The sequence below is a fragment of the Pseudophryne corroboree genome, chromosome 8, assembly GCF_028390025.1.
Source record: "Pseudophryne corroboree isolate aPseCor3 chromosome 8, aPseCor3.hap2, whole genome shotgun sequence".
Lineage (NCBI taxonomy): Eukaryota > Metazoa > Chordata > Amphibia > Anura > Myobatrachidae > Pseudophryne > Pseudophryne corroboree.
In genome coordinates, this window is record NC_086451.1 from 207,718,634 (window position 1) to 207,741,748 (window position 23,115).

Below are 23,115 nucleotides of genomic sequence, written 5' to 3' on the forward strand. Positions count from 1 at the left end.
TTCTTTGAAATTAGCATCTTTTTATCGGGGGCAACCCACGCTTCATCACATACATCATTTAGTTCTTCTGATTTAGGAAAAAACTATAGGTAGTTTTTTCACACCCCACATAATACCCTGTTTAGTGGTACCTGTAGTATCAGCTAAATGTAACGCCTCCTTCATTGCCAAAATCATATAACGTGTGGCCCTACTGGAAAATATGGTTGATTCGTCACCGTCGCCACTGGAATCAGTGCCTGTGTCTGGGTCTGTGTCGACCGACTGAGGCAAAGGGCGTTTTACAGCCCCTGACGGTGTTTGAGGCGCCTGGACAGGCACTAACTGATTGTCCGGCCGTCTCATGTCGTCAAACGACTGCTTTAGCGTGTTGACACTATCCCGTAATTCCATAAATAAAGGCATCCATTCTGGTGTCGACCCCCTAGGAGGTGACATCCCCATATTTGGCAATTGCTCCGCCTCCACACCAATATCGTCCTCATACATGTCGACACACACGTACCGACACACAGCAGACACACAGGGAATGCTCTTAACGAAGACAGGACCCCACTAGCCCTTTGGGGAGACAGAGGGAGAGTTTGCCAGCACACACCAAAAGCGCTATATATGACAGGGATAGCCTTATAATAAGTGCTCCCTGTATAGCTGGTTTTATAATATAATTTTTGCCACTATTTTGCCCCCCCTCTCTTGTTTTACCCTGTTTCTGTAGTGCAGTGCAGGGGAGAGACCTGGGAGCCGTCCTGACCAGCGGAGCTGTGTAAGGAAAATGGCGCTGTGTGCTGAGGAGATAGGCCCCGCCCCTTTTCCGGCGGGCTCGTCTCCCGCTCTTTAGTGTATTCTGGCAGGGGTTAAATATCTCCATATAGCCCCCGGAGGCTATATGTGAGGTATTTTTTAGCCAAATAGGTTTTCATTTGCCTCCCAGGGCGCTCCCCTCCCAGCGCCCTGCACCCTCAGTGACTGCCGTGTGAAGTGTGCTGAGAGGAAAATGGCGCAGCTGCTGTGCTGTGCGCTACCTTTAGAAGACTGAGGAGTCTTCTGCCGCCGATTCTGGACCTCTTCATGTTTCAGCATCTGCAAGGGGGCCGGCGGCGAGGCTCCGGTGACCATCCAGGCTGTACCTGTGATCGTCCCTCTGGAGCTGATGTCCAGTAGCCAAGAAGCCAATCCATCCTGCACGCAGGTGAGTTCACTTCTTCTCCCCTAAGTCCCTCGTTGCAGTGATCCTGTTGCCAGCAGGACTCACTGTAAAATAAAAAACCTAAGCTAAACTTTCTCTAAGCAGCTCTTTAGGAGAGCCACCTAGATTGCACCCTTCTCGGCCGGGCACAAAAATCTAACTGAGGCTTGGAGGAGGGTCATAGGGGGAGGAGCCAGTGCACACCACCTGATCGGAAAGCTTTACTTTTTGTGCCCTGTCTCCTGCGGAGCCGCTATTCCCCATGGTCCTTTCAGGAACCCCAGCATCCACTAGGACGATTTAGAAAAAAGATAATTATACTCACCTGATCCAGGTTCCAGATTAAATCCACGTACTTGGCAAAACAAACCGAACACACGGACCAGACGGACTGAAAGGGGTCCCATGTCCACGAATGCAGACATCCGAATCTCGCGAGAATCCGACAGCGGGATGACAACGTTCGGGCGCGCTCGGGTTAGCCAAGCGAGGCGGGAAGGTTCGAACCTGCCTCGGACCCGTGTAAAATGGGTGAAGTTCGGGGGGTTCGGATTCCGACGAACCGAACCCACTCATCACTAGTATGTACGTGTGCGTCAGGTGCCGTGCGTGCACGTACGTGTGTGTCAGGTGCCGTGCGTGTACGTACGTGTGTCAGGTGTCGTGCGTGTACGTGTGTGTGTGTCAGGTGGCGCGTACCTACATGTGTATGTCAGGTGCTGTGCATGTGTGTACGTACACGCATGTATGTGTCAGGTGCCGCACGTGTACGTGTGTGTGTGCCAGGAGCCGCGCATGTACATGTGTGTGGGTGTCAGGAACCGCGCGTGTACGTACATATATGTGTATGTGTGTGTGTCAGGAGCCGCGCGTGTACGTACATGTGTGTATGTGTGTCAGGAGCCACGCGTGTGCATACGTGTGTGTGTGTCAGGTGCCACACGTGTATGTACGTGTGTGTGTGTGTGTGTGTGTCAGGTGCCGCGCGTGTACGTACGTATGTGTGTGCCTGGAGTCGCGCGTGTACATACATGTGTGTGTGTGTGTGTGTGTGTCTCAGGTGCTGCACGTGTATATGTGTGTATCTCAGGGGCTTCATTTGTATGCGTCAGCTGCCACGTGGGTGTCAGGTGTTGAGAGTGTATGTGTTTGTGTCAGGTGTCGCATCTGCATGTGTGCGACTGTCAGGTGCTGCGCGTGTATGTGTGTGTCAGGTGCTGCATGTATATATGTGTGTGTTAGGTGCTGTTCATGTATGTGGGAGTGGCAGGTGCTGCATGTGTATATATGTGTGAGTAGCAGGTGCTGTGCGTGCGTGCGTTAAATGCCACATGTATATATGTGTCAGGTGCTGCCTGTGTGTGTGTCAGGTGCTGCATGTCTGTATGTGTGTGGGTGTGTCAGGTGCTGCATGTCTGTGTGTGTGGGTGTGTCAGGTGCTGCATGTGTGTGTGTGTGTCTTTCAGGTGCTGCATGTGTGTGCCAGGTGCTGCATGTCTGCGTGTGTCAGGCGCTGCATGTCTGTGTGTCAGGTGCTGCGTGTCTGCGTGTGTGTGTCAAATGCTGCGTGTGTGTGTGTCAGGTGCTGCGTGTCTTTGTGTGTGCGTGTCTGTCAGGTGCTGCATGTGTGTGTCAGGCGCTGCATGTCTGCGTGTGTGTGTGTGTCAGGTGCTGCGTGTCAGGTGCTGCGTGTGTGTGTGTGTGTCAGGTGCTGCGTGTGTGTGTGTCAGGTGCTGCGTGTGTGTGTGTGTGTGTGTGTGTCAGGTGCTGCGTGTCTGCGTGTGTGTCAGGTGCTGCGTGTGTGTCAGGTGCTGCGTGTGTGCGTGTGTGTCAGGTGCTGCGTGTGTGCGTGTGTGTCAGGTGCACATCCCAGTTCCTCATTCTTAATGAGCTCACGTGAGTTCTCTCCCCAACGGAGCTCCAGACCAAGTAACAATGAAGACACCAGCAGCGTGTAGGGGGCAGGCCTGGTCCACTTGTCAGGAGAGAGCAGTCACTGGAGGGTAAGAAGGGGGCGGGGCCTAGTCCTACAGACGGGAGAGAACACAGACAGGAGAGAGCAAGGTACAGGGGTAGAAGGGGACGGCTGATGTGAAGAAGGGGGCGGGGCCTATTCTTACAGGCTTTCAAAATTCGACTTTTTAAAATTCGTCATTTGACAAATTCGACTTTTCTGCAATGGTACAAATGCAGCAATTCGACAAAAGTATATTCAATTGAAGTTTGTAAATTCGACAACAGTGCTTTTAAACAGTAAATTCGTCATTTTCAATCCGTCACACTTTGCAGGCGGAATCTAATAAATAAAAGTTGTTGTTTTTTTGGTAATAGCATATCTATATTAGAAGGGATTAGGTACTTGGTTTCTCTTTTTTGGAGGCACAAGTATTATTTATATATTTTTTAAAAGATTATTATTATTTTTTAAATGGAATGTAAAAAACCCGGAAAAAAAAATTGCGTGGGGTCCCCCCTCCAAAGCATAACCAGCCTCGGGCTCTTCGAGCCGGTCCTGGTTCTAAAAATCCGGGGGAAAAATGGACAGGGGATCCCCCGTATTTTTAAAACCAGCACCGGGCTCTGCGCCTGGTGCTGGTGCAAAAAATACGGGGGACAAAAAGAGTAGGGGACCCCCGTATTTTTTACACCAGCATCGGGCTCCACTAGCTGGACAGATAATGCCACAGCCGGGGGTCACTTTTATACAGTGCCCTGCGGCCGTGGCATTAAATATCCAACTAGTCACCCCTGGCCGGGGTACCCTGGGGGAGTGGGGACCCCTTCAATCAAGGGGTCCCCCCCCCCCAGCCACCCAAGGGCCAAGGGTGAAGCCCGAGGCTGTCCCCCCCATCCAAGGGCTGCGGATGGGAGGCTGATAGCCTTGAGAAAATTGAAAGAATATTGTTTTTTCCAGTAGTACTACAAGTCCCAGCAAGCCTCCCCCGCAAGCTGGTACTTTGAGAACCACAAGTACCAGCATGCGGGAGAAAAACGGGCCCGCTGGTACCTGTAGTTCTACTGGAAAAAAAATACCCAAATAAAAACAGGACACAGACACCGTGAAAGTATAACTTTATTTCACACCTGCCGACACACACATACTTACCTATGTTGACACGAAGCAGTCGGTCCTCTTCTCCAAGTAGAATCCACGGGTACCTGAAAATAAAAGATAATTATACTCACCTGATCCAGGTTCCAGATTAAATCCACGTACTTGGCAAAACAACAAACCGAACACCCGGACCAGACGGACTGAAAGGGGTCCCATGTTTACACATGGGACCCCTTTCCACGAATGCAGACATCCGAATCTCGTGAGAATCCGACAGCGGGATGATGACGTTCGGGCGCGCTTGGGTTAGCCGAGCAAGGCGGGAAGGTTCGAACCTGCCTCGTGTAAAAGGGGTGAAGTTCGGGGGGTCCGGATTCCGACGAACCGAACCCACTCATCACTAGTATGTGCGTGTCAGGCGCTGCGTGTGAGTGTGTTAGGCGCTGCGTGTGAGTGTGTGTGCGTGTCAGGCGCTGCCTGTGAGTGCGCGTGTGTGTCAGGCGCTGCGTGTGAGTGCGCGTGTGTGTCAGGCGCTGCGTGTGAGTGCGTGTGCGCATGTCTGTCAGGTGCTGCATGTGAGTGCGTGTGCGCGTGTCTGTCAGGCGCTGCGTGTGAGTGCGCGTGTCTGTCAGGCGCTGCGTGTGTCAGGCGCTGCGTGTCTGTGTCTGTCAGGCGCTGCGCGTCTGTGTGTGTCAGGCGCTGCGCGTCTGTGTGTGTGTGTCAGGCGCTGCGCGTCTGTGTGTGTGTGTCAGGCGCTGCGCGTCTGTGTGTGTGTGTCAGGCGCTGCGCGTCTGTCAGGTGCTGCGCGTCTGTGTGTGTGTGTCAGGTGCTGCGCGTCTGTGTGTGTGTGTCAGGTGCTGCGTGCCTGTGTGTGTCAGGCGCTGCACGTCTGTGTGTGTGTGTCAGGTGCTGCGTGTGAGTGTGTGCGTGTGTCAGGTCCGTGTGAGTGTCATGTGCTGCGTCTGTGTGTGTGTGTCAGGTGCTGCCTGTGTGTGTGTGTGTCAGGTGCTGCATGTCTGTATGTGTGTGGGTGTGTCAAGTGCTGCATATTTGTGTGTGTGTGTGTGTGTCAGGTGCTGCATGTCTGTGTGTGTGGGTGTGTGTGTGTGTGTGTCTGTCAGGTGCTGCATGTCAGGCGCTGCATGTCTGCGTGTGTGTATGTGTCAGGCGCTGCATGTCTGAATGTCAGGTGCTGTGTGTGTGTGTGTGTCAGGTGCTGCGTGTGTGTGTGTCAGGTGCTGCATGTCAAGTGCTGCGTGTCTGCGTGTGTCAGGTGCTGCGTGTCTGCGTGTGTCAGGTGCTGCGTGTGTCAGGTGCTGCATGTCTGCGTGTCAGGTGCTGCATGTCTGCGTGTGTCAGGTGCTGCATGTGTGTGTGTGTGTGTGAGTCAGGTGCTGCGTGTGAGTATGTCAGGTGCATGTGTCAGGTGCGTGAGTGTGTGTGTCAGGTGCTGCGTGTGTGTGTCAGGTGCTGCGTGTGTGTGTCAGGTGCTGCGTGTGTGTGTGTGTCAGGTGCTGCGTCTGTGTGTGTCAGGCGCTGCGCATCTGTGTGTGTCAGGCGCTGCGCGTCTGTATGTGTCAGGCGCTGCGCGTCTGTGTGTGTCAGGCGCTGCGCGTCTGTGTGTGTGTCAGGCGCTGCGCGTCTGTGTGTGTGTCAGGCGCTGCGCGTCTGTGTGTGTCAGGCGCTGCGCGTCTGTGTGTGTCAGGCGCTGCGCGTCTGTGTGTGTCAGGCGCTGCGCGACTGTGTGTGTCAGGCGCTGCGTGTGAATGTGTGCGTGTGTGTCAGGTCCGTGTGAGTGTCAGGTGCTGCGTCTGGGGACGGCGGGGAGGGATGGACGGACACAGCAGGGAGGGTGGGGGGGATGGATGGACACAGCAGGGAGGGCGGCGGGGGGGGATGGACGGACACAGCAGGGAGGGCGATGGACGGACACAGCAGGGAGGGCGGGGGGGGGGATGGACGGACACAGCAGGGAGGGCGGGGGGGATGGGTGGCCGGGGGGGGGATGGACGGACACAGCAGGGAGGGCGGGGGGGATGGACGGACACAGCAGGGAGGGCGGGGGGGATGGACGGACACAGCAGGGAGGGCAGGGGGGGGATGGACGGACACAGCAGGGAGGGCGGGGGGGATGGACGGACACAGCAGGGAGGGCGGGGGGGGGATGGGCGGACACAGCAGGGAGGGCGGGGGGGGATGGACGGACACAGCAGGGAGGGCGGGGGGGATGGACGGACACATCAGGGAGGGCGGGGGGGATGGACGGACACATCAGGGAGGGCGGGGGGGATGGACGGACACAGCAGGGAGGGCGGGGGAGGATGGACGGACACAGCAGGGAGAGCGGGGGGGGGATGGACAGACACAGCAGGGAGGGCGGGGGGGATGGACGACACAGCAGGGAGGGCGGGGGGGGGATGGACGGACACAGCAGGGAGGGCGGGGGGGGGATGGACGGACACAGCAGGGAGGGCGGGGGGGGATGGACGGACACAGCAGTGAGGGCGGGGGGGATGGACGGACACAGCAGGGAGGGCGGGGGGGATGGACGGAAACAGCAGGGAGGGCGGGGGGGGATGGACGGACACAGCAGGGAGGGCGGGGGGGGGATGGACGGACACAGCAGGGAGGGCGGGGGGGATGGACGGACACAGCAGGGAGGGCGGGGGGGATGGACGGACACAGCAGGGAAGGCGGGGGGGATGGACGGACACAGCAGGGAGGGCGGGGGGGTGGACGGACACAGCAGGGATATGGACGGACACAGCAGGGATATGGACGGACACAGCAGGGAGGGCGGGGGGATGGACGGACACAGCAGGGAGGGCGGGGGGGATGGACGGACACAGCAGGGAGGGCGGGGGGGGTGGACGGACACAGCAGGGAGGGCGGGGGGGGGGATGGACGGACACAGCAGGGAGGGCGGGGGGGGGATGGACAGACACAGCAGGGATATGGACGGACACAGCAGGGAGGGCGGGGGGGATGGACGGACACAGCAGGGAGGGCGGGGGGGATGGACGGACACAGCAGGGAGGGCGGGGGGGGGGGGGGTGGACGGACACAGCAGGGAGGGCGGGGGGGATGGACGGACACAGCAGGGAGGGCGGGGGGGATGGACGGACACAGCAGGGAGGGCGGGGGGGGGGGGTGGACGTACACAACAGGGAGGGCGGGGGGGTGGACGTACACAGCAGGGAGGGCGGGGGGGATGGGCGTACACAGCAGGGAGGGCGGGGGGGATGGGCGGACACAGCAGGGAGGGCGGGGGGGGATGGGCGGACACAGCAGGGAGGGCGGGGGGGGATGGGCGGACACAGCAGGGAGGGCGGGGGGGGGATGGGCGGACACAGCAGGGAGGGCGGGGGGGTGGGCGTACACAGCAGGGAGGGCGGGGGGGATGGGCGTACACAGCAGGGAGGGCGGGGGGGGATGGGCGGACACAGCAGGGAGGGCGGGGGGGTGGGCGTACACAGCAGGGAGGGCGGGGGGGATGGGCGTAGACAGCAGGGAGGGCGGGGGGGATGGGCGTAGACAGCAGGGAGGGCGGGGGGGGATGGGCGTAGACAGCAGGGAGGGCGGGGGGGATGGGCGTAGACAGCAGGGAGGGCGGGGGGGGATGGGCGTAGACAGCAGGGAGGGCGGGGGGGATGGGCGTAGACAGCAGGGAGGGCGGGGGGGGATGGGCGTAGACAGCAGGGAGGGTGGGGGGGATGGGCGTAGACAGCAGGGAGGGCGGGGGGGGGATGGGCGTAGACAGCAGGGAGGGCGGGGGGGGGATGGGCGTAGACAGCAGGGAGGGCGGGGGGGGATGGGCGTAGACAGCAGGGAGGGCGTAGACAGCAGGGAGGGCGGGGGGGGATGGGCGTAGACAGCAGGGAGGGCGGGGGGTATGGGCGTAGACAGCAGGGAGGGCGGGGGGGGATGGGCGTAGACAGCAGGGAGGGCGGGGGGGATGGGCGTAGACAGCAGGGAGGGCGTAGACAGCAGGGAGGGCGTAGACAGCAGGGAGGGCGTAGACAGCAGGGAGGGCGGGGGGGGATTGGCGTAGACAGCAGGGAGGGCGGGGGGGGATGGGCGTAGACAGCAGGGAGGGCGGGGGGGGGATGGGCGTAGACAGCAGGGCGTAGACAGCAGGGAGGGCGGGGGGGGATGGGCAGAGGACGGACACGGCAGGACGGACACAGCAGGCCGGGCGGACACAGCAGGGCGGGCGGGCGGACACAGCAGGGCGGGCGGCCGGGCACAGCAGGGCGGGCACAGCATCGGAGGACGGACACAGCAGGGCGGGCGGGCAGGCGGGGGACGGACACAGCAGGGCGGCCGGGCGGACACAGCAGGGCGGCCGGGCGGACACAGCAGGGCGGCCGGGCGGGCGGACACAGCAGGGAGGGCGGGGGGATGGGAGGCCGGAGGGGATGGACGGACACAGCATTATGGACGGACACAGCAGGGAGGGCAGGGGGGGGATGGACGGACACAGCAGGGAGGGCGGGGGGGATGGACGGACACAGCAGGGAGGGCGGGGGGGGGGGGGATGGGCGGACACAGCAGGGAGGGCGGGGGGGGATGGACGGACACAGCAGGGAGGGCGGGGGGGATGGACGGACACAGCAGGGAGGGCGGGGGAGGATGGACGGACACAGCAGGGAGAGCGGGGGGGGATGGACAGACACAGCAGGGAGGGCGGGGGGGGATGGACGACACAGCAGGGAGGGCGGGGGGGGGATGGACGGACACAGCAGGGAGGGCGGGGGGGGGATGGACGGACACAGCAGGGAGGGCGGGGGGATGGACGGACACAGCAGGGAGGGCGGGGGGGATGGACGGACACAGCAGGGAGGGCGGGGGGGATGGACGGACACAGCAGGGAGGGCGGGGGGGGATGGACGGAAACAGCAGGGAGGGCGGGGGGGGGTTGGACGGACACAGCAGGGAGGGCGGGGGGGATGGACGGACACAGCAGGGAAGGCGTGGGGGATGGACGGACACAGCAGGGAGGGCAGGGGGGATGGACGGACACAGCAGGGAGGGCGGGGGGGGGGGTGGACGGACACAGCAGGGAGGGCGGGGGGGGGATGGACGGACACAGCAGGGAGGGCGGGGGGGGATGGACGGACACAGCAGGGATATGGACGGACACAGCAGGGAGGGCGGGGGGGATGGACGGACACAGCAGGGAGGGCGGGGGGGATGGACGGACACAGCAGGGAGGGCGGGGGGGGGGGTGGACGGACACAGCAGGGAGGGCGGGGGGGGGTGGACGGACACAGCAAGCAGGGAGGGCGGGGGGGATGGACGGACACAGCAGGGAGGGCGGGGGGATGGACGGAAACAGCAGGGAGGGCGGGGGGGGATGGACGGACACAGCAGGGAGGGCGGGGGGATGGACGGACACAGCAGGGAAGGCGGGGGGATGGACGGACACAGCAGGGAGGGCGGGGGGGATGGACGGACACAGCAGGGAGGGCGGGGGGGGGGGTGGACGGACACAGCAGGGAGGGCGGGGGGGGGATGGACGGACACAGCAGGGAGGGCGGGGGGGGATGGACGGACACAGCAGGGATATGGACGGACACAGCAGGGAGGGCGGGGGGGATGGACGGACACAGCAGGGAGGGCGGGGGGGATGGATGGACACAGCAGGGAGGGCGGGGGGGGGTGGACGGACACAGCAGGGAGGGCGGGGGGGGGGTGGACGGACACAGCAGGGAGGGCGGGGGGGATGGACGGACACAGCAGGGAGGGCGGGGGGGGGTGGACGGACACAGCAGGGAGGGCGGGGGGGGATGGACGGACACAGCAGGGAGGGCGGGGGGGGATGGACGGACACAGCAGGGATATGGACGGACACAGCAGGGAGGGCGGGGGGGATGGACGGACACAGCAGGGAGGGCGGGGGGGATGGACGGACACAGCAGGGAGGGCGGGGGGGGGGGTGGACGGACACAGCAGGGAGGGCGGGGGGGGGGTGGACGGACACAGCAAGCAGGGAGGGCGGGGGGGATGGACGGACACAGCAGGGAGGGCGGGGGGGATGGACGGAAACAGCAGGGAGGGCGGGGGGGGGATGGACGGACACAGCAGGGAGGGCGGGGGGGATGGACGGACACAGCAGGGAAGGCGGGGGGATGGACGGACACAGCAGGGAGGGCGGGGGGGATGGACGGACACAGCAGGGAGGGCGGGGGGGGGGGTGGACGGACACAGCAGGGAGGGCGGGGGGGGGATGGACGGACACAGCAGGGAGGGCGGGGGGGATGGACGGACACAGCAGGGATATGGACGGACACAGCAGGGAGGGCGGGGGGGATGGACGGACACAGCAGGGAGGGCGGGGGGGATGGACGGACACAGCAGGGAGGGCGGGGGGGGGTGGACGGACACAGCAGGGAGGGCGGGGGGGGGTGGACGGACACAGCAGGGAGGGCGGGGGGGATGGACGGACACAGCAGGGAGGGCGGGGGGGGATGGACGGACACAGCAGGGAGGGCGGGGGGGGGGGTGGACGTACACAGCAGGGAGGGCGGGGGGGGATGGGCGTAGACAGCAGGGAGGGCGGGGGGGGGTGGGCGTAGACAGCAGGGAGGGCGGGGGGGGTGGGCGTAGACAGCAGGGAGGGCGGGGGGGGTGGGCGTAGACAGCAGGGAGGGCGGGGGGGGATGGGCGTAGACAGCAGGGAGGGCGTAGACAGCAGGGAGGGCGGGGGGGGGATGGGCGTAGACAGCAGGGCGTAGACAGCAGGGAGGGCGGGAGGGATGGGCGGAGGACGGACACAGCAGGCCGGGCGGCCGGGCGGGCACAGCATCGGAGGACGGACACAGCAGGGCGGGCGGGCAGGCGGGGGACGGACACAGCAGGGCGGCCGGGCGGACACAGCAGGGCGGCCGGGCGGGCACAGCAGGGCGGCCGGGCGGGCGGACACAACAGGGCGGGCGGGAGAAGTATAAGAAAAATAAGAAAGGATGGCATACATCCTGCCGGCTTCCTCCGAGCTGCGGCTATCTCCTCCCGCTGACACTCCTGAAGGGGACCCGGCTTCTGCTCCGTCGTTCTCCTTCCCCAGTAAGGCTCCCTCCGTCGATCACGTCCCGCGATCTCCTCCGGGTCTTGTAGACGCTCCCTCCTTCTCGTCCTCCCGCCGCCTGCAGCTGTCCTCGTCATGCACGAGACACTGCTTCCCGCGCTCTCCTCGTGCACAACTTGACAAGCTCATCTATGTTCACCCCCTGCTGGCGGCCACTGCGCAGGCGCAACAAATTGAAAAGCCCTATCTTTAAAATGGGGCATATTTTACTTAATTAAAAAAAAACTATAACTTTTTCAAAAACCACAACCCCAAAAGGCACTACACTGGGACATACTCTATCTAATAAAACAAACCCCAAGTCTTAATTTGTCCTCTATCCTGAGTTATGCCTTCCCAAAAAAATCCTCATTCACTCTATAGGAAAACCATGTCAAAAAGCCACAGAGGGAGTGGCAGAAAAAAACTGACAGTTGGAACTTTAGCTTACTCTCAATTCCTCATTTTTTATTATTTTGCCCTGAAATTTGGCATGCACCAGCGGGTGACGATTCTACACGTCCATGCCAAATTTCAGCTCGGTACGTCCAATCAGTTTTGAGGTGTAGCCCCTCAAACACCATGCCCCCATCTCAGAAGTTCCCTATGGGAGTATTCCGTTTGTTCGATTCAGCCTTAATATAAGGGCACGACCGTGCCCTTATAATATATATATATTGCTGAGCCAAGCGCATGGCTTTTCTTTTTTGTAACTTACTGTATTTGTCCAGGGTAGCCAGGGGGAATAACATGCACCGTGTGGCGTAATATGAATTTCGACTCATACCGTGTGATATAATGTTAATTTTGGCTTATACTGTGCGACATAATGTGAATTTCGGCTCTAATAGTGTGACATAATGTGAATTTCAGCTTATACCGTGTGACATAATGTACATTTCGGCTCATACTGTGTGGCATAATGTGAATTTCAGCTTATACCGTGTGGCATAATGTGAATTTGGCTCATACCATGTGGCATAATATGAATTCTGCTCATACCATGTGACATAATGTGAATTTCGGCTCATACTGTCTAACAAAATGTTAGTTTTGGCTTAAACTGTGTGGTATAATGTTAATTTTGGCTCATACAGTATGGCGTAATGTGAATTTTGTCTCATATCGTGTGGCGTAATGTGAATTTTGGCTCATACCATGTGACATAATGTGAATTTCGGCTCATACATTGTGACGTAATGTGAATTTTGCTCATACTGTGTGGCCATACTGTGGATTTCGGCTCATACTGTGTGGCCATAATGTGGATTTTGGCTCATACTGTGTGGCATAATGTGAATTTCGGCTCATAGTGTGTGGCATAATGTGAATAAGGGGCACTATTGTCAGTAGCTGGTGAGCATGGGGACATGTATGACAAATGCTGGTGTCTTACAGAGGAGGAGTCTGATGGCATAGAAAGAGACAAATGTGGCTTTGATGGCACATGTGTATATTTTAAACTGTACTTGTGTTATATTAAAACTCAATGTTCGGCCCCATAAATCTCCCGTAGTTTTCATAATGTGCCACTCAAAATTAGGGTGTAGGTGCTTGAGGGTGCAAGGGGTGGGGTGTGGGGGGTACTTATGCACCTAGGCCCACCACTCTCTAGTTCCGCCGCTGGGTCAGGTATAGGTTGGGGAAGTGTAAGCAGCTATGGGGTGCAGCAGCAGTTAGGACTCAGGGTTATGCAGCAGCGGCAGGGCCGGATTGGCCATTAAAGTCACCGGGGAGTTCCCCGGGAGGCCAGCTGGATTGCGGGGCCGAATGCAGTATGTGACCCCGCCCCCAGTGGCACGTGAGTGACACTCGCTATAATCCCCGACACGTATATGCAGTCCGTCAGGACACATCAGAGACAGACAGCAGCTTGGAGGAGCTCAGTGCTTCTGCAGCCGTGATACAGAGCTCCTCCAGTCCCCGGCAGGCACCCGCCCAGACAGAACAGCGCAGCAGAGACTGACACATGGGCATGCACTGCAGTGAGTGGCCGCTCTCTCTCCTTCCTGTCACTCTAGTCCAGGCCCGATGGTCTCCTCCCCTCTCCACCCTCGATTCTCCTTTACTGCTCTGCTCTCTTCCCTCCCTCCCACTGCACCAAAAGCTACGCGACACCCCATCCCACAGGTTCCCTTTACACTGCTCCAAAGTCCAAACCCCCTCCCCATTCACGGCACCCGCGACCTCCCCTCCATCCACAGGCTACCCTCAATGATATCTCTCCCCTCGTAGCCGCAAACCACCCCTCCCCCCCATTCGTGGCACCCGCACCCCCCCCTCCCCCACAGGCTACCCTCTCCAGTATCTCTTCCCTCAGAGCCCCATACCCACCCCTCCCCCCATTCGCGGCATGCTCGACTCCCCCTCCCCCCACAGGTGACCCTCTCCTGTAGCTCTCCCTTCAGAGCCCAAAACCACCCCTCCCCTCCATTCACGACATGCACGACCCCGCCTCCCCCCACAGGTTACCCTCTCCTGTATCTCCCTTTAGAGCCCCAAACCACACCTCCCCCCCATTTGTGACACCCACAACTCCCCCCACAGCCTACCCTCTCCTGTATCTCTCCCCTCAGAGTTCCAAACCCACCCTTCCCCCCATTCATGGCACCCACAACCCCCCCTCCCCCACGTGCTACCCTCTCCTGTATCTTTCCCTTCAGAGACCCAAACCACCCCTCCCCTCATTTGCGGCACCCACGACCCCATCACCCCCCACAGGCTAACCTCTCCTGTATCTCTTCCCTTGGAGCTCCCCATTTGCAGCACCCCCCCCCCCCAACCCCTCCCCCGCACAGGCTACCCTTTCCGGTATTTCTCCCTCCAGAGCCCCAGATCACCCCTCCCCCCATTTGCGGCACCCACGACCCCCCTCCTCCCCCCACAGGCTACCCTTTACTGTATCTCTCCCTTCAGAGCCCCAAACCCACCCCTCCCCCGCATTCGCGGCACCCACGACCCCCCACGCCCCACTACAGGCTACCCTCTCCTGTATCTCTCCCCTCAGAGCACTAAACCCCCCTCCCCCCATTCGCAGCAACCGTGACCCCTTCCCCCTCCCTACACACACACACAGGGCTGCCATTAAAGAGGGACTGCAGGGATTTCTGTCCCAGGCCCGAACAGAGATGGGGCTCCACAGCAGATCGTGGACCACCAGTCAGCGGCATAATTTTAAAGTTGGAGCCAACTCTAAGTTAATCGCATCTCACAGACCCAAAGCCGATCCGAGTGGCCGCCTTGATTAGTTGCCAGTCCGTGAGCTGTGATTGGCTCACGGTCGGTGCTGGTATGGGGAATCTGTTTTCTACCTGCAGTGTTGCAGTTGTGCTTGTCATTTTCAAGGCAGCCTGTGCCTTTTCCTGTCTGCAACTCCAGCTGCCCAGTCCGAACAGTAACAGCAGAGTCCACGACTTCAGTGCTGCTCAGTCTCCCAAGTGAGAACCTCATGCCTGACCTCTCTCAGGCACCGACCCGGTACTCTGGGAGGAGCAGAGTAAAGGGAGGGAGAGCAGCCCCGCACCTCGTCATCTAGAATGTTTCCATCAACCGCCGCCGCGTTCTGACTTCAGTGTAAGTTGAAAGCGGTTAAGCGGGAGATCCTCATTCGGAATCAGTACGTGATACCGCCGGATGGAATCCCGGCGGTCGGAATACAGACCAGCACAATCCCGACAGGGGGCGAGCACAACGCAGCCCCTTGCGGGCTTGCTGCGCTCGCCACGCTGCGGGCACGGTGTCTCGCTACGCTCGGCACACTAATTTATTCTCCCTCTATGGGTGTCGTGGACACCCGCAGAGGGAGAATTCAGTATTCAGACTGCAGGGATTCCATCCGGCGGGATCTTGACTGCATCCCCCTCATTCCCCCTCAGAATGCTGTATAGGAGAAACTCACTGCTGCTACATGCAACAGGCAGCGATGCTTACTTACAAGTTCCATCATCTCTACAGCAGCAGCTCCACTACATGGAGATATGTTACACTTTTTGTAGAGGGGGTGCAAAGGAAATTTTCACTCTGGGCTCTGCTTGGCGCTGGTTGACATCGCAGTAGTGTGCGGTCACTGAATATGCTGTGTGGTAGGACAGTGTTTGGGTTCAGGTACAGAACATGGGACCCCCTAGATTAGCATAAGTAAACTGCTTCAAAACATCATTAGGCATGTTCAGAACACTAAGACGTGTACCCTCGCGGGCTCGCTCTGCTCACCACAAGTTATTATTCCCAATAGATGTCCACATGGATAGTAAACTGCTAGCCCAGGCCAGGGCAGCCATTTTCTGAAATTGAGCCCAGTGTTTGATATCACAGTGTGATTTGCTCTTTCTCTAACATCCATAGGGAATACTGGGATGGTACATCAGTACGGTGGGGAATGTTTTGCTACCTGGGCTGACAACTGGGGACCCTGTCTATTTTGTCAGTCCCTGGCCCCATAATTTCTGATGGCAGCCCTGTATTCACAGGCTACCCTCTTCTGTATTCTCTCCCTTCACAACCCCCTCCCCACTAGATGCACCCGCGACCATAGGAGTGCGCATGGTGTGTGCATTGTGTGCACAGGCACATCCTAATGCCTTCCATTTCAGGGTTGGATTAATGGGAGGTGACAGGGGGCGGGGTAGGTGACAGTGATATGCATGCTGCTGCCCATTTACTTGGCGGGCAGCCATAGCAATAGAAACATCACCAGTGGCATTTCAAAAGTGGCATCATCCGCCAGCTAATCAGGAGCAGCCACTCCTGATTGGCTGCTGCTCCGCAAGCTAGCCACCAATTGGCTGAAGGCCCGCACCACATTTGAAGTGCCACTGGTGAAGTCTCTGTATACTGTTGAAAAACCAAGTTAACACTGCAGTGTAGGCTCCACACACTCCTACTACCTGTCTGGGGAGAAGACTGAACAGGAGACTGGGCTACAGGAGAGCCATGACCAACACAGCTGGACATCGCTGTCTGCTTGAGGCTTTCCGCACTCTGCAGCCCTAAGGGAGAAATCACATCGACCACACCATTCGGATCCTGGCACCGCTAATAGGTAAAGGTAGGGACAGCTGCAGCACCTTCTTTTCTATACAGTGACAGCACGGCTCCAGTTAATTCTTTCAAAAGGAGCTATATACATTTAAACTGAGTGTCATTTATGTGTTATAGTGTGGTTACTGCTGATTGGCATAATATATAAGGGCCCTTTTATGTGGTGTAATGTGTATAAGGGCTCTTTTGTGTGGTGTAATGTGTATAAGGGCTCTGCTGTGTGGCCTAACGTGTATAAGGGCTCTGCTGTCTGGTGTAACGTGTATAAGGGCTCTGGTGTAACGTGTATAAGGGCTCTGCTGTCTGGTGTAACATCTATAAGGGCTCTGCTGTCTGGTGTAACGTGTATAAGGGCTCTGCTGTCTGGTGTAACATCTATAAGGGCTCTGCTGTCTGGTGTAATGTGTAAAAGGGCTCTGCTGTCTGGTGTAATGTGTATAAGGGCTCTGCTGTCTGGTGTAACATCTATAAGGGCTCTGCTGTCTGGTGTAACGTGTATAAGGGCTCTGCTGTCTGGTGTAACATCTATAAGGGCTCTGCTGTCTGGTGTAATGTGTATAAGGGCTCTGCTGTCTGGTGTAATGTGTATAAGGGCTCTGCTGTCTGGTGTAATGTAGAGATGAGCGGGTTCGGTTTCTTTGAATCCGAACCCGCACGAACTTCACTTTTTTTTTCACGGGTCCGAGCGACTCAGATCTTCCCGCCTTGCTCGGTTAACCCGAGCGCGCCCGAACGTCATCATGACGCTGTCGGATTCTCGCGAGACTCGGATTCTATATAAGGAGCCGCGCGTCGCCGCCATTTTCACACGTGCATTGAGATTGATAGGGAGAGGACGTGGCTGGCGTCCTCTCCATTAGAATAGATTAGAAGAGAGAGAGAGAGAGAGAGATTGTGCAGACAGAGTTTACCACAGTGACCAGTGCAGTTGTTGTTAAGTTAACTTTTATTTAATATATCCGTTCTCTGCTATATCCGTTCTCTGCCTGAAAAAAACGATACACAGCAGTCACACAGTGTGACTCAGTCTGTGTGCACTCAGCTCAGCCCAGTGTGCTGCACATCAATGTATAAAAGCTTATAATAATTGTGGGGGAGACTGGGGAGCACTGCAGGTTGTTATAGCAGGAGCCAGGAGTACATAATATTATATTAATTTAAAATTAAACAGTGCACACTTTTGCTGCAGGAGTGCCACTGCCAGTGTGACTAGTGGTGACCAGTGCCTGACCACCAGTATAGTAGTATATTGTTGTATACTATCTCTTTATCAACCAGTCTATATTAGCAGCAGACACAGTACAGTGCGGTAGTTCACGGCTGTGGCTACCTCTGTGTCGGCAGTCGGCACTCGGCAGGCAGTCCGTCCATCCATAATTGTATAATTATATACCACCTAACCGTGGTATTTTTTTTTCTTTCTTTATACCGTCGTCATAGTCATACTAGTTGTTACGAGTATACTACTATCTCTTTATCAACCAGTGTACAGTGCGGTAGTTCACGGCTGTGGCTACCTCTGTGTCGGCAGTCGGCAGGCAGTCCGTCCATCCATAATTGTATTATTATAATATATACCACCTAACCGTGGTTTTTTTTTCATTCTTTATACCGTCATAGTGTCATACTAGTTGTTACGAGTATACTACTATCTCTTTATCAACCAGTGTACAGTGCGGTAGTTCACGGCTGTGGCTACCTCTGTGTCGGCAGTCGGCAGGCAGTCCGTCCATCCATAATTGTATTATAATATATACCACCTAACCGTGGTTTTTTTTTCATTCTTTATACCGTCATAGTGTCATACTAGTTGTTACGAGTATACTACTATCTCTTTATCAACCAGTGTACAGTGCGGTAGTTCACGGCTGTGGCTACCTCTGTGTCGGCAGTCGGCAGGCAGTCCGTCCATCCATAATTGTATTATAATATATACCACCTAACCGTGGTTTTTTTTTTCATTCTTTATACCGTCATAGTCAGTCATACTAGTTGTTACGAGTATACTACTATCTCTTTATCAACCAGTGTACAGTGCGGTAGTTCACGGCTGTGGCTACCTCTGTGTCGGCACTCGGCAGGCAGTCCGTCCATCCATAATTGTATTATAATATATACCACCTAACCGTGGTTTTTTTTTCATTCTTTATACCGTCATAGTCAGTCATACTAGTTGTTACGAGTATACTACTATCTCTTTATCAACCAGTGTACAGTGCGGTAGTTCACGGCTGTGGCTACCTCTGTGTCGGCACTCGGCAGCCCGTCCATAATTGTATATACCAGTGACCTAACCGTGGTTTTTTTTTCTTTCTTTATACATACATACTAGTTACGAGTATACTATCTCTTTATCAACCAGTCTATATATTAGCAGCAGACACAGTACAGTGCGGTAGTTCACGGCTGTGGCTACCTCTGTGTCGGCACTCGGCAGCCCGTCCATAATTGTATATACCACCTAACCGTGGTTTTTTTTTCTTTCTTTATACATACATACTAGTTACGAGTATACTATCTCTTTATCAACCAGTCTATATATTAGCAGCAGACACAGTACAGTGCGGTAGTTCACGGCTGTGGCTACCTCTGTGTCGGCACTCGGCAGCCCGTCCATAATTGTATACTAGTATCCAATCCATCCATCTCCATTGTTTACCTGAGGTGCCTTTTAGTTGTGCCTATTAAAATATGGAGAACAAAAATGCCACTCCTAGATGGGCCCGGTGTTTGTGTCGGCCACTAGGGTCGCTAATCTTACTCACACAGCTACCTCATTGCGCCTCTTTTTTTCTTTGCGTCATGTGCTGTTTGGGGAGGGTTTTTTGGAAGGGACATCCTGCGTGACACTGCAGTGCCACTCCTAGATGGGCCCGGTGTTTGTGTCGGCCACTAGGCTCGCTTATCTTACTCACACAGCGACCTCGGTGCAAATTTTAGGACTAAAAATAATATTGTGAGGTGTGAGGTATTCAGAATAGACTGAAAATGAGTGTAAATTATGGTTTTTGAGGTTAATAATACTTTGGGATCAAAATGACCCCCAAATTCTATGATTTAAGCTGTTTTTTAGTGTTTTTGGAAAAAAACACCCGAATCCAAAACACACCCGAATCCGACAAAAATAATTCGGTGAGGTTTTGCCAAAACGCGTTCGAACCCAAAACACGGCCGCGGAACCGAACCCAAAACCAAAACACAAAACCCGAAAAATTTCAGGCGCTCGTCTCTATGTACTAGGGCTCTGCTGTCTGGCGTAACGTACTAGGGCTCTGCTGTCTGGCGTAACGTGTATAAGGGCTCTTTTGTCTGGTGTAACGTGTACTAGGGCTCTGCTGTCTGGTGTAACGTGTACTAGGGCTCTGCTGTCTGGCGTAACGTGTACTAGGGCTCTGCTGTCTGGCGTAACGTGTATAAGGGCTCTGCTGTCTTGCGTAACGTGTATAAGGGCTCTGTTGTCTAACGTAACGTGTATAAGTATTAAGGAGTACTACTGTGTGGTGTAATGTGAATAACGGACACTACTGTGTGATGTAATGTGCAGTGAATTTGTGCCGCTGCTCTGTCACTTAAAGCCCATATACACTAGAAGACTTGAAAGATGTGAAAGATGAACAATGTGGAAGAAGAGCAATTTACCTTGAACTCCCTGACAAACGAGATTGATGTACACACTGAGCTTTTATACAAACGATTTGATCAACGAATGATCTGCTCTGCTGGGATTGAGGAAATTGAGCTGTATGCATGGACGACTGACAATCTGCTTCTAACAACCAAGGGCGCATGCATCGTTTGCTGTGTATACACTAGAACGATCTGAACGATTTGATTGTTCACAATCGTCGTTATCGCTCATATCTATGGAAAATATCTTCTAGTGTGTATGGGCCTGTCCGGCGCACATCTCCTATATGTATATATATATACATATAGACACACAATATTTGCTGCCCTCAGGACCCTTCACGACGGCATGTATCACACCCCTGTAGTTATGGCCCTGTGTACTAATCCCGCCTACTTTGGTGTTGGTTCCGCCTATCATTGATTTGGTGCCGCCCACATGAGGCCACTTCATGAAATTTTTCCATGGCCACTTTTAGTTCCCAATCTGCCCCTGCGCAGCGGGCAGTCAGTACCGGCCGGTGTTCACACCATTATGTTTCATTTTATTTCTCTGGGGTGTATTATATCTACTTTATTATTAGGAACTAGGGAGAAATTAGATTAAGCCATAAGATTTTACTGAGAGAATGTAAAATAGTGCTAGACATTTCCCTGGGCGGTGGTAGACATGCCCAAAAGGCGATGCTAGACACGCCCCTCCTGCAGTGCACCCCCTAATAAAATTAGCTGCCCACGCCTATGTTTCTGACCAGTCTGGAGGCTGGTCAGTTTGATTAAGGGACATTTCTTGTTCAAGATATCCCAATATACCTCTGGTGAGTGAGTTTACCTTTCTTCTTTATAATAATTTATAGAGCTTAACAGACATCTTGGGTAATAGCATGCATGTTGTACAGTAGAGGTAGGCACCCTGTGGCACTCCAGCTGCTGTGGAAATACACATACCAGCATATCCTGCCACAGTTTTAGCATGCCCTAACTGCAAAAACTGTGTCAGGGAATGCTGGAATGTGTAGTTCCATAGCATCTAGAGTTTCAGAGGTTTCCTACAGCTTATGTACAATACTGTATATTCATAGTATGATTGTTTATTTATTTTTGCTCTGTGCAGTGAGATAGACTTTAAACTTGCTGGTCATGCCAGGCCAGAGAAACTATTTTAATCAAATGCTATTTCTATGCAAGTAAAATTGTTGCTGGGGAAACCAAAGTGTATAAATAACTACTTTTATTTAAAAACACTTTTACTTCTGGCTTGTACAAGAAAATGAGTGAACGCCATGTACTGACTTCTGAATATGTAGCATAGTTGTTGTGTGATGTACTCATAGACGTGTGCACTGGGGGTACCTGGTGCGCACAGGCACCCCCTAATGTCTGGCACCCCCTTGCCATGCAATGCGGTGATGGAGGCATAGGTGTGCGCATGGGGGGTGCCTGGTGCGCACAGGCACCCCCTAATGTCTGGCACCCCCTCACAATCGCGGTCCACGGCTAAAGCGCCCTTTATGTGCAGCGCCTATCTCAGCCACATACTTATGTATAGGGATGGTGTGGCGTGTAGCGCTGCCACTAGTATAAGCGGCGGCAGGCGCCTCTCTCATGTTTGGGGGGAGCGTGCTTCCCCCTTGCACCCCCTTTCTGACGCCTCTGGTTGTAGCCTAACTATTTAGAATGGGCTAGATCCAAGTGGTCAGAAGGTACTTTACTTTACCTGAATTTAAACTCAACACTGTCTCATTGTACACATGATATATTCATGGCCAGGAAACAGAAGCAGCAGTACACTTACACTAGGTGCTAGGTAATGGGGGAGGGATAAAACCCAAGAATAGTGTGTGTGTGTGTGTGTGTGTGTGTGTGTGTGTGTGTGTGTGTGTGTGTGTGTGTGTGTGTGTGTGTGTGTGTGTATAGGTTCTGCACTCACATCACCATGAGCAACAATGGGGTGACACACATCAGGCACAACAAATAGGGAGCTTAGAGTAGCATAGTCCAAATTAGTGTACACTCACCAAATACAGCATACAGCATCTTGTTTTAATAAGTTTAAATTACATACAATTAAGACGGTCTGCAACTTTTCGGTCCTAGATGGACCTTTGTCAAGCATGTTTCCAACAGAGATAAATCAGCTTTTAGTCAAATCGTCCACACACAGCAGCATAGAACATGTTTGTCTTACCTGGTGGCCTCTTATGCTGTCCCTGCCATTCCTGCAAGTCCGCGATCCGGCGTGCCCTCCAGCGCACGTGGAACACACAGCCGGATGTCCCAGTGATCCCTGGCGTGCATTCCAACACCCGTGGAACGCATGGATGGAAATCCCGGCTATTCGTATCAACGCTACTCTCTATAGTCAAATTTACACATGTGCATATACTCCGGTGTGCGCCCCCCAGTGTGTGGAGCACAATGGCTAGTACAAGGATGCACTCCACACACTGGGGAGTGCACACCGGAGTATAGATGCATATCTAAATTTACTATATATATATATATATATATATATATATACACACATTTACTTCCACCACTTTGTATTAGTGGTTGTCAGGGGCCATGATATAGATTTTTGCTTTTGTCACACTGTGATTGTTGATTGTATGATGGTTTAATACTCCTCTGTCAGCCTTCACTGTGTACTCTAATCAAATTTCCTATATTATTTAGTTTGCATTGAGTGCAAATATGCAGTGCTAGACACGCCTGATAGGTGGTGCTAGACATGACTGATAGGTGGTTTTAGTCACACCCAATAGGCGGTACTAGACATGCCCCTCCAATCGTGCACCCCCTAATAAAATGTGCTGCGCACACCTATAGAAGTACTGTATGTCTGCGAAGCCATTTCAGATTACTTGTGGGCCATTATGTAAGTTACCCAGAATTGATTAATGTCATCATCCATCACCATGATCTTCATCATCAAAAGTCATTATGAAGTAGATGCTCAATACTGAATTGCTTACCTGATGTCTGTCCAGAGCGATAGCTGTGAGGGTAAGCACAGACACATGGACAGAGCAATACTGGACAAAACGGCTCACATGACACATGAGTTTACCGAAAACCCAAGTACTGCTCACAAAACGAACCTAAGGAAAGAGAGAAGGTGTAATATGTTAATGTTGA

At 55.3% G+C, this 23,115-nt stretch overlaps 1 protein-coding gene across 2 annotated transcripts in view; it reads right to left on the reverse strand.

The window, feature by feature from the left end:
• LOC134948821 (G-protein coupled receptor 83-like) overlaps positions 1 to 23,115 on the reverse strand; it is a 186,629-nt gene that overhangs the window by 24,889 nt on the left and 138,625 nt on the right. For both annotated transcript variants that reach the window (XM_063937067.1, XM_063937066.1), the window contains exon 2: positions 22,953 to 23,078. In XM_063937067.1, coding sequence (XP_063793137.1) covers positions 22,953 to 23,078 — 126 coding nt within the window. The remainder of the gene's footprint in view (positions 1 to 22,952; positions 23,079 to 23,115) is intronic.